This window comes from Emys orbicularis, chromosome 2, assembly GCF_028017835.1.
Source record: "Emys orbicularis isolate rEmyOrb1 chromosome 2, rEmyOrb1.hap1, whole genome shotgun sequence".
NCBI lineage: Eukaryota > Metazoa > Chordata > Testudines > Emydidae > Emys > Emys orbicularis.
Genome location: NC_088684.1, coordinates 259384208 through 259399821, shown reverse-complemented (window position 1 = coordinate 259399821; position 15614 = coordinate 259384208). Strand labels below are relative to the sequence as shown.

The following is a 15614-nucleotide window of genomic DNA, read 5'->3' as shown; positions in this document are numbered from 1 at the left end:
ATAACTCTCCACAAGCTGTGTAAACTTTTCTTACTAAAACAAATACTCTAAAACACAAAGATTTTACATTTCCAGTGAAACACTTACAGTAACATTTGCCTGTGTTTTTACTCTCCTGGAGTCTCAACAAACAGCCAGCAGATTTATGCTTTCCCAATTACGTGTAGCAATAAACTGCCTCATGTTCCCTGACTGCAATTCAGATTTTGAAAATAACAGATAGAATAAAGAAACTGACTGGTTGGAATTTTGAGTAATCACTTATTTCCTTCACTAAATCTGCACACACATACCCTATGATGTATGCTCCACCATTCTGACAATAAGACAAAAAATAGAGTGTGTCCATTACAATTTGTGTGAAGTGTGTAGAACAATTTATAGTGCTAGGTTAGTTATTGTTATCAATTTAAAATGCAAAATTATAAGTTTGCAAGGACAGCATAAAATATAGGAATCAAACCTTTTATCTCAAGCATTCATTCATTCATATTTACAGTAGTAAAGCTTTCAGCTACAGAAGAAAAAAATGTCTAGATTGAACACACTTACAAATTTCCTGAATGAGGCTAGTTCCAGTTGCCAGTAATTCAAAAGCAAATCTGCTGACTTGGCATTAGGACTCTAAAACAGTGTGGTCAAACTTATATAGTAAGAAGGTGTCTGCAGAAATAACATTTATAAACTGTATATACAGTACACAGTACCAGTACATAGAAAATAGATTTTGACTTTATGATTCCCTGTGTGTAAGGCAAGACTGAATTCTGTCCCCAAATGGAGTCCACCAGAGGTACAAGCAACAGACAGTGGCTCTTAAATCAATATGCAAATCAAGTGCATACAAATTAAAAATCAAAACAGATGGGTTTCAGTTTTGTATGTGCTGATTCTGGCTTGCTGAATACACGGGAGGTTATTAAACATCAACTGTACCTTGTTTTAAAACACTAACACCACCTTGATGGCAACAGATATTGTTCAAGTGGCTGCTACCAAAAACAGCTTGAAAAAAGCACAGTACAAAATGAGGAGCTCTGCAGTTGTACTATGCCAATTTATATAGCACTAATCAAAAAAAATAAGTATATGAATATTCTATTTCATGCTATTGCTATGCAAGCAACAGCAATACAAATCAGCATACAGAAGGATACCATATGTTCTGCAATGAAGAACCCAAAGATATTTTCAAGGGGCGTTGTTATACAAGACTTCAAAGAAACACAAAACTGCCAGAGGCCAAAGTTACTAGCGGATGTATACATCCCTGTTCCAGTCTCCTGTGTCATTGCGTTTTCTAGATATCACTTCCCCATCCTTGTCACAATATTGGTCCCTTGATTTATGACGACTGCGTTGTTTGTTGCATTCATTGTGGTCCTGCTCTCGGTCCCTTTCCTTTGAGCGATGCCTTGATTCCCTATGTCTGTGATCACTGCTCCCATGTGACTCGTCTCTATGACTGTGATCCCTGTGAGAATCATTGTGGTCACCATGCTCATGTGAATACTCTTCCTTTGGTTCTATGTAAGCTGAATCTCTGCTGTCTTGGGTTTCTGAGTCAAACGTTTCTTGCCTAGACAGGCCTCGGCTAACACCACTGCGATGGTTATGGTGTTGTGCTGAGGAAGATGAACGATGTGGAAATTTCTTCGTGGGTTCAATCCGTGCTTCCTCTTCAACTTGTGAGCCAGTTCGTTCTGGGGCTGAATGGTCATTCCTCTGATCTCCTTGAGAGCCCTGGTTAGTGTCACAATAGACAGTAAATTTGCAATCATGGGCACATATTTAAAGACATTTCCTCAATACAAATTAAGCTAAAAACAATAACAGCAGTAATTTACATACACGACAATGCACTGTGAATCTAATCCAGAAATTGTTAGAATTAAACTTGTACTGAAAATATTGTATTGTAATACAAGTGAGCCCTTCCCTCCCTAGCAGGATGCGGGCAGCAGCCAGTTTATTCGGTGGTAGGTCCATGGCTTGTGCAACATCTTTACTTTCTGAACATTCCAGTTAGCAACAACTGCCGTCGCACTCCAGATCAACATGGAGGATGCAGGAGCAGAACTGGGAATTCAGAAGAGCTAGAGAGGATACGTCAGTTTCAGAGAGGGTAGGGATCATTAGAGGGTATTCAGAAACCTCTTTGAGGACTGGTATCACTGGAGACAGTCTTTAAAACACAGCTGGGTGAATGCTGAAGGGGTGGAGATAGCAGTGGAGGGCCAAGATTTTGGCCTCTGGTTTTATTTTAAGAATTAAGCTATGGCTTGACCTGGTATCGCTCATACTTGTATTATAATACCAATAATATCATTGCCCCTCTGGTTTTTTGGTAATAATTCAATTTCTCTCACTGTGATAAGACACTTGGACTTTGACCTTATAGTTAAATGATTATTGCCAAGGAAAATGGAGGGATAATGATATTATCACAAACAATTTCCTAACATATTGCTACTACCTAAAGATTGAAATAAGCATTACCAAGTACAATCAAACCTAGTCTTCGTCAGCACAGTGTTTGAAATCACTGCAAAATGAACAATTGTGATTATTTAGCTCAGTTTTGGGGTTCCGTTACATTTACCTGCATTTGTCCCAAAACAACAGCCAAATGATTGCTGAGATTTAATTTCAGAATTAAGAAAGAAACAGTGTCCTGCCAAAAGGAACAGTCCTGACCACCTTTGGCAGGAACTTCAACACGAAGCTATCACTGCTGGTACAAAGTTAAATCAAACTAGTAGTTCAAAGCCCTTGCTGTTGCCGGGATGTGGCAGTTGGGCTAAGTAATCCACCTACCTTCTCAGCAGTCTTCCTCATACAAGCAATGAAACTGTTGTATGCAAATTAGCTGTAGAATAAGGCTGGTGATTGAGTGACCTTTGACATCACAATGGTCTGGGACTCTTGGCATGGCATAGATACATGCCTTACTATACACTGCACAGGTATAATTTGTAAAGTACAAATTGCTGAGAATTTAAAAATTGGATGGTAACAGACTATGAACCTCAGTGATGACTGAACCCGGTGGTATTCTGAACAAAAAGAGCTCTCAACCATGCTTGTAACTGTTTCCAGTTGCTTCACACTGACTCAACAAACATTCTTGGCTTCAGGGTGACACACAGTGTAACAATTCTGGATTATTATTATATAGGTAGAATTTAACAGAGTAGTACATCTGTTTATCCGAGCACAGTAAAAAGCTATAATTGCATCTGCTTTGCCAAATTACATTAGAAGTTATATCACTTGTGTTGTTCAGATTCATGAGTTTCTGACATTATTTCTCTGTCAACACAAGACTCTAGGCTCTACTGTGGAAGTCTTTTGTTTCTGTTTTGGTCATTATTTAGCTGATGTTGGCATTTTGGGAGGGAAGTGTATTAAATATGAACTTGAATAGTTAGTACTATTCAGCAAAGTGGGTGGAAAGAAATGCCCAGAGTTGGTTTCTGAATAAAACATACATATTTATTATGTTCTGTTAGAATAAATTAAAATGTAAAGAAAATAGTCTAAATTAATTATCTGCTTTAAATTTATGAAAAAAATTAAAGTTTGTCACAAGGATGGATTTTAAAGCACACAAAATAAGAACAGTTATATGGGATATTTTAATTCCCAAATGGTCAAAATGTCAAATACACTCAATGTTACGGAATTTTGACCAGTAAAATCCAAAGAGAGCAGTTTGCTGTGGTTTAAGAGCAAGTGCAAAACTTCTAGCTTCTCTGAAGAAAAGAATGTTTTATGAATTCAGATCTAGTTGGTCTGCTTTGACCGGAAACAAAGGGCTAAGCAAATTATACGTTCTCTTTCCTCCAACTTCAGAAACTGTTAGTGCAAAAAAAAAAAAAAAAAATCTAATAGAAGCCCTGGGCACCTCCATGGCGAGAACTGGCCCCTAATATTACAGATGGACTGAGGAGGCAGCATTTGGATCCAGATTAACATTTAGGTTAAATTTTGGCGTTGTGGATCAAAGTCGAATTAGGACGAGGATTTGGGTTTGGTTTCAGGAGTGCTGAAGTTTTATGAACTGTTCGGTCCAAAAAGATGGAAATATTATGAAATCAGCTTTTTTCAGAGATTTCAGGCTGAAATCTTTCAGTTCTTGTGAGATTTTACTGCATCAAAACAAGAAAGGGAAGACAGGCCCTCCTAGTTTTGTATCCTAACAGTGGGTTCAGTGCAAGTTCACTCCATTCCTAAACTTTGAAGAGGCTCAGATTTGAGGTTCCAGATTTGGCCCACCTCTGTTTAAAATATATCTTCATATGATGAAGCAGAAGGAAGTTAAGGTTATAGATTTTAAACCGGACCACCTTTGCTCAGCATTTCAGGATTAATATAGAGATATATACCTATACCATAGAGCTGGAAGGGACCCTGAAAGGTAACTGAGTCCAGCCCCCTGCCTTCACTAGCAGGACCAAGTACTGATTTTGCTCCAGATCCCTAAGTGGCCCCCTCAAGGATTGAATTTATAACCCTGGGTTTAGCAGGCCAATGCTCAAACCACTGAGCTATCCCTCCCCTTAATAAACTGTCAAAACCGTGAAAGTGTAAAAGATAGTTTTACAGTGTTCAGACAGGTGAAATTAATAACCCATTATGGTCCTTGAACAGTGTGGTTAAAAATCAATATACACTAACATAGGTTGGTAGAACATATAAATATCTATTCAAGGGCATAAAAAGGCTTGAGCAATACTATATCTATAAAATTGTATCTAGCACACTACATAACCCTGCTGGCTAACTTCAGTACCTACACTGCTCTTCCAGCACACAGTTAATTCATAGCAGTTTTTTCAGCCCTGGCGACAAACAAAGGCAGGAGCTAGCTGGGGCATACACTCTCTTTTCCCAGGATGCTCTGTGAAGACAGACATATCCTACAGACTGCACTAAAGTGATTTTCCTTGCAGGGAAGAGCCTGCCAAGTCTGCAATTCCACAGGGAAATCTCTATTAAAATAAAGCCTTCACTGCAGGGAAAATATTTGCAAGATCCACAAAAAACAAAACACTTCAGCATTTGAAATTTTAAATGCAGGGACCATTCTTTCTAAGGCCTTGTCTACACAGGCACTTTACAGTGCTGAAACTTTCTTCGCTCAGGGGTGTGAAAAAACATCCCCGTGAGCGCTGCAAGTTTCAGCGCTGTAAAATGGCAGTGTAGACAGTGCAACGGCGCTGGGAGCCGCACTCCCGGCGCTGGGAGCTATTCCTCTTGTGGAGGTGGTTTTATTACAGCGCTGGGAGAGCTCTCTCCCAGCGCTGGAGCCGTGACTACACAGCCACATTAAAGTGCTGCCGCGGCAGCACTTTAACATCAGCTGTGTAGCCAGACCCAGGGAAATGTCAGTCGTAGGGATGGACTCGAAAATGAAGAAGCTGATCATAAGTAAATCTTAGTCTGAAATTGGGATGGAACAATTGGCTATTTTAGTTGAGGCAAATGTGACCCTAATCCTCTCCCTGACCTCAGCAGATCCAATGTGGTTCCAAAGATACAGGACATCAGGATGCCACTTATCATTCATACAGCAGAAGCATCTGAAGTCCCCAACCAAAATCAGAGCCCTATTGTACTTGGTACAATAGGCAGAAAGAGTTCCAAATTAGGCAAGGCAGACAAAGGGTGGGAGCAGAAACAGAGATGAAGTGACTTTTTAAGGTCACACAGCGGGTCAGTGACAGAGCTGGGAACAGAACCCGTGTTTCTTTATAACACCAACAGAGCCTGGTTGTTGGCAGGTGGGATTGAACCTGGGACCTTTGGAGTTAAATGCATGAGCCTCTACTGCATGACCTAAAAGCCATATAGCTATTAGCTAAGGCTATAGAAAAGACTCATTAATCCTTCTCTCCTAAGTGGTCTCAGTGCTACTAGAGGGGACAGAACACCACACTCAGAAGGTGTGTGGGTTACATCCCGATTCCCCATCCAATGCCCCATTGGCTAGCAACACTGCATCTCAAATTCCCACTTGCATAATATGCTAGCATATAAGGAAGGTACAATGAGGGAAGCGTGTGATCTGAGGGCCAGTGGATAAGGGAGCCATGGAGGGGCCACTTCATCCTCATGACTGCAGTAGTGTAGTGGCTATGAAGTGACTCCATTACCACTCCATTGCCTGTGGAGGTGGATGGATGGATTCCCCCGCAGCTTGTCCCTGTGGAACTCTCTCATACACAGCCCAGTCACTCAGGCAGGGCTCTGGGATATTAGTCACTTTGAAAGTTACCAGAGGCAGTAACATGCATGGCATTACTGTTAATCCTGTTATATAACTATGACTGAATCACATATGACAAGTTATAAAAATACTGGTGGCTGGTAAGTATGTTACTGCAGCGCTGGTTGTTCTGGGCATGAGGAAATTCCACTTCCCATCACCATACATTTCCAGCCAGGCCCTTTCACTCTTTGGAATCCAAAGATGTCTTGCAAGTCAGCAAGTAAGGAAACAAATGCTAGTGTGAATACAATGAAGATCACAAGTGTCTGTCTTCAAGTATTTACATTATAAACGTGCAGAGCTCTTCTGCTCTATCAACTTACGGCTCCCAGTGAAGCACATTTAGCAACTTCTGTTACCAGAATTCACACTGTGTGCCCTGGCAAGTCTCCCTCCCTTTGCAGAAATGAATGGGGGTGAGAGAAAAGAGAGAGAGAGAGGAAACTATACCTGTAAATTTATGTTTGGACCTGGGCTGATAGGAAGAGTGGCTGTAGCAAGTGTGCGAGTGAGGAGCTGGTTGGGAGGATTGCTGCAAGGAGGATGGGTGGCCTTCCAATAGGCTTCCAGATAGTCAGCCAGGTGCTCACAGGCATCTTCAAGCTGGTTCTCATCCAGAATTACATCAAACATTTCCTGTGAAGGGAGACATTTTAGTGAGAACAGCCACCGTCGGAGCCAATATAAAACCACAGAAGGTGCTGATGATAGACCACATTAGAAAATGCTTTTACTATTGCACCACAAATAAATCAGATTCATAATATTCATGTCCTGAATATTTTGTGATTGAACTTTAAAAAAACAACAACAATTGATTTAAAAGTAATCTGTACATAACAGTGAGATTATACTTTCCATGGCAAGCCAGAATGATCGACACTTGGAAAGACAGGAGTACTTGTGGCACCTTAGAGACTAACAAATTTATTAGAGCATAAGCTTTCGTGGGCTACAGCCCACTTCTTCGGGTGCACATAGAATGGAACATATATTGAGGAGATATATATACACATATACAGAGAGCATGAACAGGTGGGAGTTGTCTTACCAACTCTGAGAGGCCAATTAAGTAAGAGAAAAAACCCCAGCAATGCCCCTCTGCCATGTACATTGGCCAAACCGGACAGTCTCTACGCAAAAGAATTAATGGACACAAATCTGACATCAGGAATCATAATACTCAAAAACCAGTGGGAGAACACTTTAACCTGTCTGGTCATTCAATGACAGACCTGCAGGTAGCTATTTTACAACAGAAAAGCTTCAAAAACAGACTCCAACGAGAGACTGCTGAGCTGGAATTGATAGCAAACTAGATACAATCAATGCTGGAATTGATATGCAAACTAGATACAATCAATTTAGGATTGAATAAGGACTGGGAATGGCTGAGCCATTACAAACATTGAATCTATCTCCCCTTGTAAGTATTCTCACACTTCTTATTAAACTGTCTGTACTGGGCTATCTTGATTATCACTTCAAAAGTTTTTTTTCTCTTACTTAATTGGCCTCTCAGAGTTGGTAAGACAACTCCCACCTGTTCATGCTCTCTGTATGTGTGTATATATATCTCCTCAATATATGTTCCATTCTATATGCATCCGAAGAAGTGGGCTGTAGCCCACGAAAGCTTATGCTCTAATAAATTTGTTAGTCTCTAAGGTGCCACAAGTACTCCTGTTCTTTTTGCAGATACAGACTAACACGGCTGCTACTCTGAAACTTGGAAAGATGTATGTAATCTGGGAAGGCAGAATTGGTATTGTAAATATATTTTAAAACTCATATATGGGAACAGAAGTTAAACAGTAGAAGAACTTTTTAATTGTTGGAATAAAGAGATGGTGGAACAAGCTACCAAAGAAAATTGTGGAATCCCTATACCTAGTGATACTTCAAACAAAGCTAGACAAAACTGATAATAACAATAGACAAAACTAATAATACTTAGCACTTATGTGGCGATTTTCATCTTTAAAAAGCTGCACAGGTATTAACTAACTCACTCTTAATTTACCACTATATCCCATTCCCACTTAAAGCCTAATGAATGACTTCTATCGGCTTCAGTTGCAGTTGGACTGGTCCGATATAGACTCTAAGCTCTTTGAGGCAGGGCCCTTGTCTTTGTACGTGCCTGTACAGTGCCTAGCAAACTCATGATATTATGGTATAGTGATGGATCTGCAAAGCAGGGTACTAGAGCTTCCATCAGCTCTTCCCAATTGTACATCCCCGTCCTCTTGACTAAGCAAGGACTACAGTTCCCTTCAGTCCCCTCCCCATTGCACTTCTCCTTCAGGAGGCCAGGTAAGGGAAAAGATCCTGAATCAGGAAGTGGCAAGGCTGCTTTGGGAGGGGGAGCCACATGGCAACAGGGAGCTGAAGAGAAGCCCCAGGAACTGTGGACAGACACACATGTGGAACAAGCTGTGATTGCCAACATCACAGCTGGGCACAGGTCTGTGTGGGACTTACAGGGGAGCAGCAGCAGCTGGGCTGGGAGCCAGCACAAAGGAGCCCCAATGAGAGACACTAATTGAGCTTGCCTGCAAGCCTGCAAATGCTTACTTGCTTGAACAGAGACTGGACTGGAGAGGGCACTCCAGGCACTAAGCCTGAAGAGCCCTAACTCTCAAATGGACTGCCCCAGAGACCCAAACAGGAAGTGCTATTGCTCACTCTGAACTGCAGCTGTTTAAAACTTCTCTACCTAGGGTATTTGCAACCTTTCCACTTTCCTGCCAGCTCTAGTAAAAACCCCTCTCTTAGCCATGTGTCTGAGTGTTTCCTGGGATTCACCGGGTAGCGCATATAAGGCTTAGCTGCTGAAGCAGCTACATTGCTTGCCTCTGGGACACAGTACACCGGGTGCACTACTGGCGCTACAGGCACGCTAGGGATTTGGGGTACAGAGTAAACCCAACTATAAAGTATATTCATAATAATAATCCTCACAACGTTCGTGAGAGTAAATCTGGGTGATTTTTTTGGGGGGGGGGGCAGTGTATTTGCTGAAAAATGCATTTCTTAGGTCCCTAACTGTTCACAAATTCTGCTTGAATTTGGTAAATAAATAGTTCAAGCCAAAACAAAATTGTGAAAAAAATAAATTAAAAAGTTGAAACAGTTCATTTAGGCCATTTCAAAATGTTTCATTTTGATAATTAGCTTTATTATATATATATATATATATATATATATATATATATATATATATATATATATATATATATATATATATATAAAAAGCTAATTATATATATAAAGGTGAAAAAAAATGAAGGTGACTTTTTTGTAATTGAAGTTCTTTGAGTTGGCTCTGGATACTCACACTTATGGATATTGTTCCGCCTTGTGATGGTAGAATCTTCTCCCAGCAGTGTCTGCTTAGGGGCTTGCATGCCCCTTTCTACTTCTCCCCTCAGTGTCTCCCAACATATGGAGGGCAAGTGGCGGGGGGGCGGCACAGAGCCCTCTCCAACCTCAGTTCCTTCCACCGCCAACCCAGAGAAAGGAATTAAAAGACTCTGAGAAAGAAGGGAAGGAGGGCAGGAAGCGTAAATATGCAGCACTATCTTGAAGAACTCTGGTTACAAGTAACAAACCTTCATTTCTTCTTTGAGTGGCTCTGCATAGTTCCACTTATGGATAGTTTAATAAGCTGTGCTGCAAATAACCTGGAGGAGGGAACAGAATCCTAACTGAATAGAGATGGAAGCACCACTCTACCAAATTGTGCATCAGCCCTTGAAGCCAAATCAAGAGATAATATTTAGTAAAAGTGTGCACTGAATTCCAGGTTATAGCCCTACAAGTCTCAGCAACAGTGACTTGCTTAATGCAAGCAAAAGATGCTGCCAAAGCTCTAGTGAAATGAGATTGTACCATTGTAGGCACCAGAATGTCTGTAACATGTACTATTCAACAATACATTGTTTAATCCATCTAGAAATAGTCTGGGAAGACACAGCATGACCCTTATGATTTTTAGTAGAAGAGATGAATAATGTAGATGTTTTTCATAAACTTTTAATTCTATTTAAAAAATATGCAAGAGCATCCAAAGAGTGTAAAAAGATTCCCCTTTGTTCGTATGCAGCCTTGGAAAAAATACTGGCAAATTAATTGTTTGATTGATGTGAAATTCAGAAACTATTTTTGGCAAAAACCTTGGGTCAGGTCTAAGAATCACCTCACTTTTGTGAAAAGGCATCAATGGTAGTTTAGCCATCAAGGCATTTATTTAATTCACTCACCCTTCTGGCTGGCATTATGGCAATAATGAATGCCATCTTAACAAATAAATACAAAGAACTCTCAGCCAAGGGTTCAAAAGATGGCTTCATGTGTGTAGATAAGACCAAATTACGTTCCCAAGGAGGAACAGGATTCCCTCAAAGGGGGAGACATGTTAGATAATCCAACAGAGAAGAAAAGCTTAGGAGATTTCCTAAAGGCCTTTGTACTATCCAGGTAAAAGGCTAGGGCTCTCCTAACATCTAGCGTGTGCAGTATAGCTTCCCCATTATCACAGTGAGACTTGGGGTAAAAGGAAGGTGAATCAGTTGGTTTATGTGAAAAGACAAAGTCACCTTAGGGATGAATTTCAGGTGCGGTCTGAGAATAACCTTGTCCCAAAAACATATTGTATAACGGGTGTTTGCCATTAGTGCTGCTATTTCCCCTATTCTTCTCGCCAAGATGATCACCACCAGCAAGTCTGTCTTCATAGCAAACAAGCAGCCATGGGTTCAAAGGGCGGCCTAGTCAGGCTCTTTAGGACTAAGTTTAGGTCCCATGCTGGGGTGAAATGTCTGGGTTGGGGAAAAAGTTTTACTATACCTTGAGCAATCGCTTTGTGGTTGGGTGTGAGAGCACTGAGGTTTGTCTAGTCTGAATTTTTCAGCCTGTAGACTGCGCTGAACCACATCTGAAGGCACCTCATATGAAGTCTGGCATGAGATATCACAGATGTGCCTGCAGCTATATGCCCCAGAAGTTGGAGGCAGTGTCTGGCTGATATTTGATGACTGGTTTGTACTGCTTCTATGAGTGTGCCCAATGTGTGTGGAACCTGTGCTGTGGCAGGAGCACCCTCCCCTGTAACAAGTCGAGATCAGCTCCTATGAACACTAGTTGCTGTACAGGGGTGAACGTAATTTTTTGGACATCGATCTGTAGGCCCAGCTCCGTGAACAAGTCTACCAAAGTTTGGGTGACCCAGAGGGCCTCGTTGGAGGTGTGGGCTCTCAGGAGACAATCGTCCAGGTAGGAGTAGATCATAATCCCCTGGGAGCCTAGGTGAGCTGCCACTATTGAGAGGACCTTGGAGAATACTCTCTGAGACGATGAGAGGACAAAGGGGAGTACTCTGTATTGGTAATGGTCCTGGCCCAAGGTAAATCTGAGGAATTATCTGTGGGAAGGTAGGATCGATATGTTGAAATAGGCATCCTGTAGGTCGAGGGCCGAGAATCAATCTCCTTGTTCCAAAGATGGAATAATCGCTGCTAGTGTGACCATCTTGAATTCTTGAGCTTTGACACGTTTGTTCAGTGTTCTGAAGTCTGGTATGGGTCTCCAACCTCCTTTCTTCTTGGGTATCAGGAAATAATGTGAGTAGAAACCTTTACCTCATAGCTACTAAGATACAGGCTCTATGGCTCCTAGACAGAGGAGGTGATCTATTTCTTGTCGTAATAAGCTCTCTGGAAGAGAGTCTCTGAAGAGGGACGGGGAAGGGTTATTTGTTGGTCAGCTGCAGTTGGTGTTGAAGGGAGTGGTCTGTCAGTGCCCCAACCAAGATGTCAAAACTGATGTTTTGAAGTGGATGATTGTGAAGTGGAAGACTAGGGGCCTGATGGTTTATGCTTGGAAAATCTGGATTTTTTCCTTTGAGGCTCATAATAGCGTTGAGTTGGAAAATGTGGTGTGTAGGATTTATGCTGAGGTTGCAGACTAAATTTTGTTTTTGTCTAGGTGTATAAACCCCTAATGACCAAAGAGTGGGCCTGAAATCTTTAAGCATATGGAGGGATGCATTAGTCTTCTTGGCAAACAATTTGATGCCTTTAAAGGTAAGGTCTTCTACTGTAGTCTGTACTTCCTTAGGGAAGCCAGATAGGTGCATCCAGGACACTCGCCACATAACCACTGCTGTAGAGATGGACCGGGCTGTTGTGTCGGCTGCATCGAGTGCTGATTGGAGTGCTGTCTTGGTCACCAGTTGTCTTTCACTAATAATGGCCCGAAACTGTTCATGGTGTGACTCCAGGAGCTGATCAATAAATGCATTAAGCTGGCATAATTGATGTAGTAATATTTTGCTATTAGAGCTTGATAGTTTCCAATTCTGAATTGCAGTGTGGCAGATGAATAGGCCTTTATCCCAAATAGGTTGAGGAGCTTCCAATCTCTATCACAGGGAGTGGAGTTCACCTGGTATTGGCAACCTCGGCAGTTTATTGCATCCACAACAATGGAATTGGTGGGGGGATGGGAAAAATAAATTTCATACCCTATTTGCAGGCAGGCGTGATTGATGCCAGGATTTGCCATATAAACTTGACTGGGTCTAGAAGGGCCTCGTTGATAGGGAGGGCTATTCTGGAGGAAGAGGAGGACTGCAAGATGTCCAGGAGTTTATGATGGGTGTTGTTTATCTCCTCAAGAGGTATCTGCAATGTGTCTGCTACCTTTTTAGCTAGATCTTGAAATAGCCTAAAGTCATCAGCTAGGGATGGCGGAGGGGGCATCACCGCCTCATCTGGAGAGGAGGAAGAGATGTTGGTCTGTGGTGTGACTTCCTCCTCAAATCCACCCTCTTGTTCCTCCAGGATCTCCTCTGGAGGTTCAGAGGGTCTGGACACCATGGCTGAGGGAGAGCGCCTCAAACACTAGATGTTCAGGAAGCATGGAGTCTGTTCGTCACCCAGAGATCCCAGTAGAGCCAGTGGGGCAGTGGAAGGGGTCCAGGTGGTGGTGCCCATGGTTGGCCATACCACGGTGGTTGAGGAGCAGATGGAGGGTCTGACTGAGGGGGCCCAGGTTGGTAGCAGGCATTATACAGAATATGGGAGGAGTGATGGGAGTTGACCTCCTCCTGTTCGCGATCTGATTCACCATTTGAGAATGGAGGTGCATGACTCGGAACTGGTGGAGATTCCCATGTCCAAAGTAAACTTGGTACCAGAGCTCTGGTACTAAGCAAGGGAGACTCTCGTGTGTCAGATACCATGAGGTCTTTAGAGTGCCTAAATTCTTGTGGTGCCAACCTACTCGGTGCTAATGGTGGTTGCCGGTGGGTCGATGGCACCAAAGGGATTGGTGATCTGGGCCATACCGAGCTCTGAGGCTGGATGGCTCACTATTGATGGTGACGATGGTAATGCTTGTACTAGCAGCATCTTCTTAGCAGCAGTGTTGGTCTCTGTCCTTGCCTTTATCTCTCGGTACCATTGCTTCAGTGCCTATGCCCATCAGATCCTTAGGTGCATCAATGGTACCTACTGCTTCAGACTCTTGTGTGCTATAGGTACCATGTTTAGAATATCTGGAATACTGACAATACAGAACGTGCCGGTGATCTTTTTTGACTATCTTAAGGTTCACTCTGGGGACTCACAGCTCTCTTTTTTGAAGCTTTATGTGAAGGGTCTGCAGCTTTTCTCTACGACCCACAGTCCTTAGATGTCAAAGGCTGTGGGGAAGATTCGTGCCATCTTGGTGACTCCTAGTGCAGTTCTGGGGACGGCTGAAGAGCTGCCTCAATGAGGAGGAGTTTTAGTCTAAAGGTCTCGGTGCTTTTGAGATCTGGACTTGAGCTGTTGGCAGAGACCACAGTTTTGGGAAATGTAGCTTTCCCCAAGGCAACGGATGCAGCCAGAATGTTTATCCACTACAGGGATGGCCTCCTTATAATAGAGGCATCTCTTAAAGCCCAGTGAACTGGGCATACCATGTGCTGGGGCAAACCCCAGGCAAAGGGGGAAAACTTAAAAAAAAAAAAAAAGTTTTTCCAAAAGAAAGAGCAAATAAAGAAAGCTCTACAACTAAAAAAGGGATTAACTAACTATTGAAGTGCTAAGACAGATATAATGATCCGATGAACAGACTGCTAATAGTTCCGTTTCTAGCCAGGCGTGGTTGAGAAGGAACTGAGGTGAGTTCACACACACAGCATTGGTTAGCCTCGTGGCAGAGCATGAGGAGGGGCAGCGCGTGTACAGGCTGAACAGACACTGCTACCAAAGTTTGCTGATCAGCAGCGCAGGGATGCAAGTGCACCTACAGTGAAGTACCCATAGGGACACTACTGGAAGAAGAAAGATGAGATACGTAGCCCCTTAGTCTTTAAGTACATTAAATATTCTAAAATACAAGATATGGAAGCTGAGATGGGGTATCAGATTTTCCTCACCACAAATCTGGACCATTTCAAATAGCAACACTATCTGGTAGACAGCTTCTAGAATTATGCATTACGTTCCATACCAACAGGGAGGGTGAATGTTCAAGAGTAGACAGACTCTAAGTCCGATCATCTTAGTTGTCAGGTGAAGGGACTGTGGATCTGGAAGAAGAATTCTGCCCTGCTGCTGACACAGAGAAAGACTTCTGAAGACCCTGTTGGACAGATGAAGCAGGTCTGTAAGCCATTGCTGACATGACCAAGCTGGGGCAATTAGAATTATCCTTGCCCTGTTCTGACCACTCTTCCTCACCACTTTCTGAATCAATGGAAAGGGGGAAACGCATCCAGAAGGGCCCTTCACCGTTGCAGATGGAAAGCATCAGAGATGGACTGACTGTCTCTTCCTGCTCTCAAGTAGAAGACGCAATTCTTCCTGTTGAACCTTGTAGCAAACAGGTCCACATCTAGTTGACCCCAAATGGTAAAGATGCTCTGAGTCAACTGATCCTTCAGGTTCCATTCATTCATGCATTTGAGAACTATTCCTGTTGAGACTATCTGGAATCATGCTGTTCTCTTCTGCTAAATGCAGGGCCACTGGGTAATTATCATGGCAAGTAACACCAGTCCCATCATCTGATTGCCTCTGCATACAGATGAGTGGAGTGAGCACCCCCATTTGTTGATGTATTGTCTGTCACTGCTTCCTGTGTATGTGAGTGAGGAATGATCTGAGGGCCAGATGAATGGCTCTTAACTCCAACACACATATTTTTTATATATATATACACACGCATGCCCTTCTCTTGAGTAGCCCAATGACCTTGACCTGTAAAGATGACTCAGATATATCCCCCCAACTACTGTTTGATGTAACTGAAGTTATCCTCACCGATGGTGAAGTGGGATTGAAGTGGA

At 42.5% G+C, this 15614-nt stretch overlaps 1 protein-coding gene across 5 annotated transcripts in view; it reads right to left on the bottom strand.

Moving 5' to 3' along the window:
• Window positions 1–1251: 1251 nt before the first annotated feature.
• CACNB2 (calcium voltage-gated channel auxiliary subunit beta 2) overlaps window positions 1252–15614 on the bottom strand; it is a 419858-nt gene continuing 405495 nt past the window's right edge. For all 5 annotated transcript variants that reach the window (XM_065399326.1, XM_065399328.1, XM_065399327.1 and 2 more), the window contains 2 exons: window positions 6725–6910; window positions 1252–1743 (listed from right to left, as the gene is read on the bottom strand). In XM_065399326.1, the coding sequence (XP_065255398.1) occupies window positions 1252–1743; window positions 6725–6910 (678 nt within the window). The remainder of the gene's footprint in view (window positions 1744–6724; window positions 6911–15614) is intronic.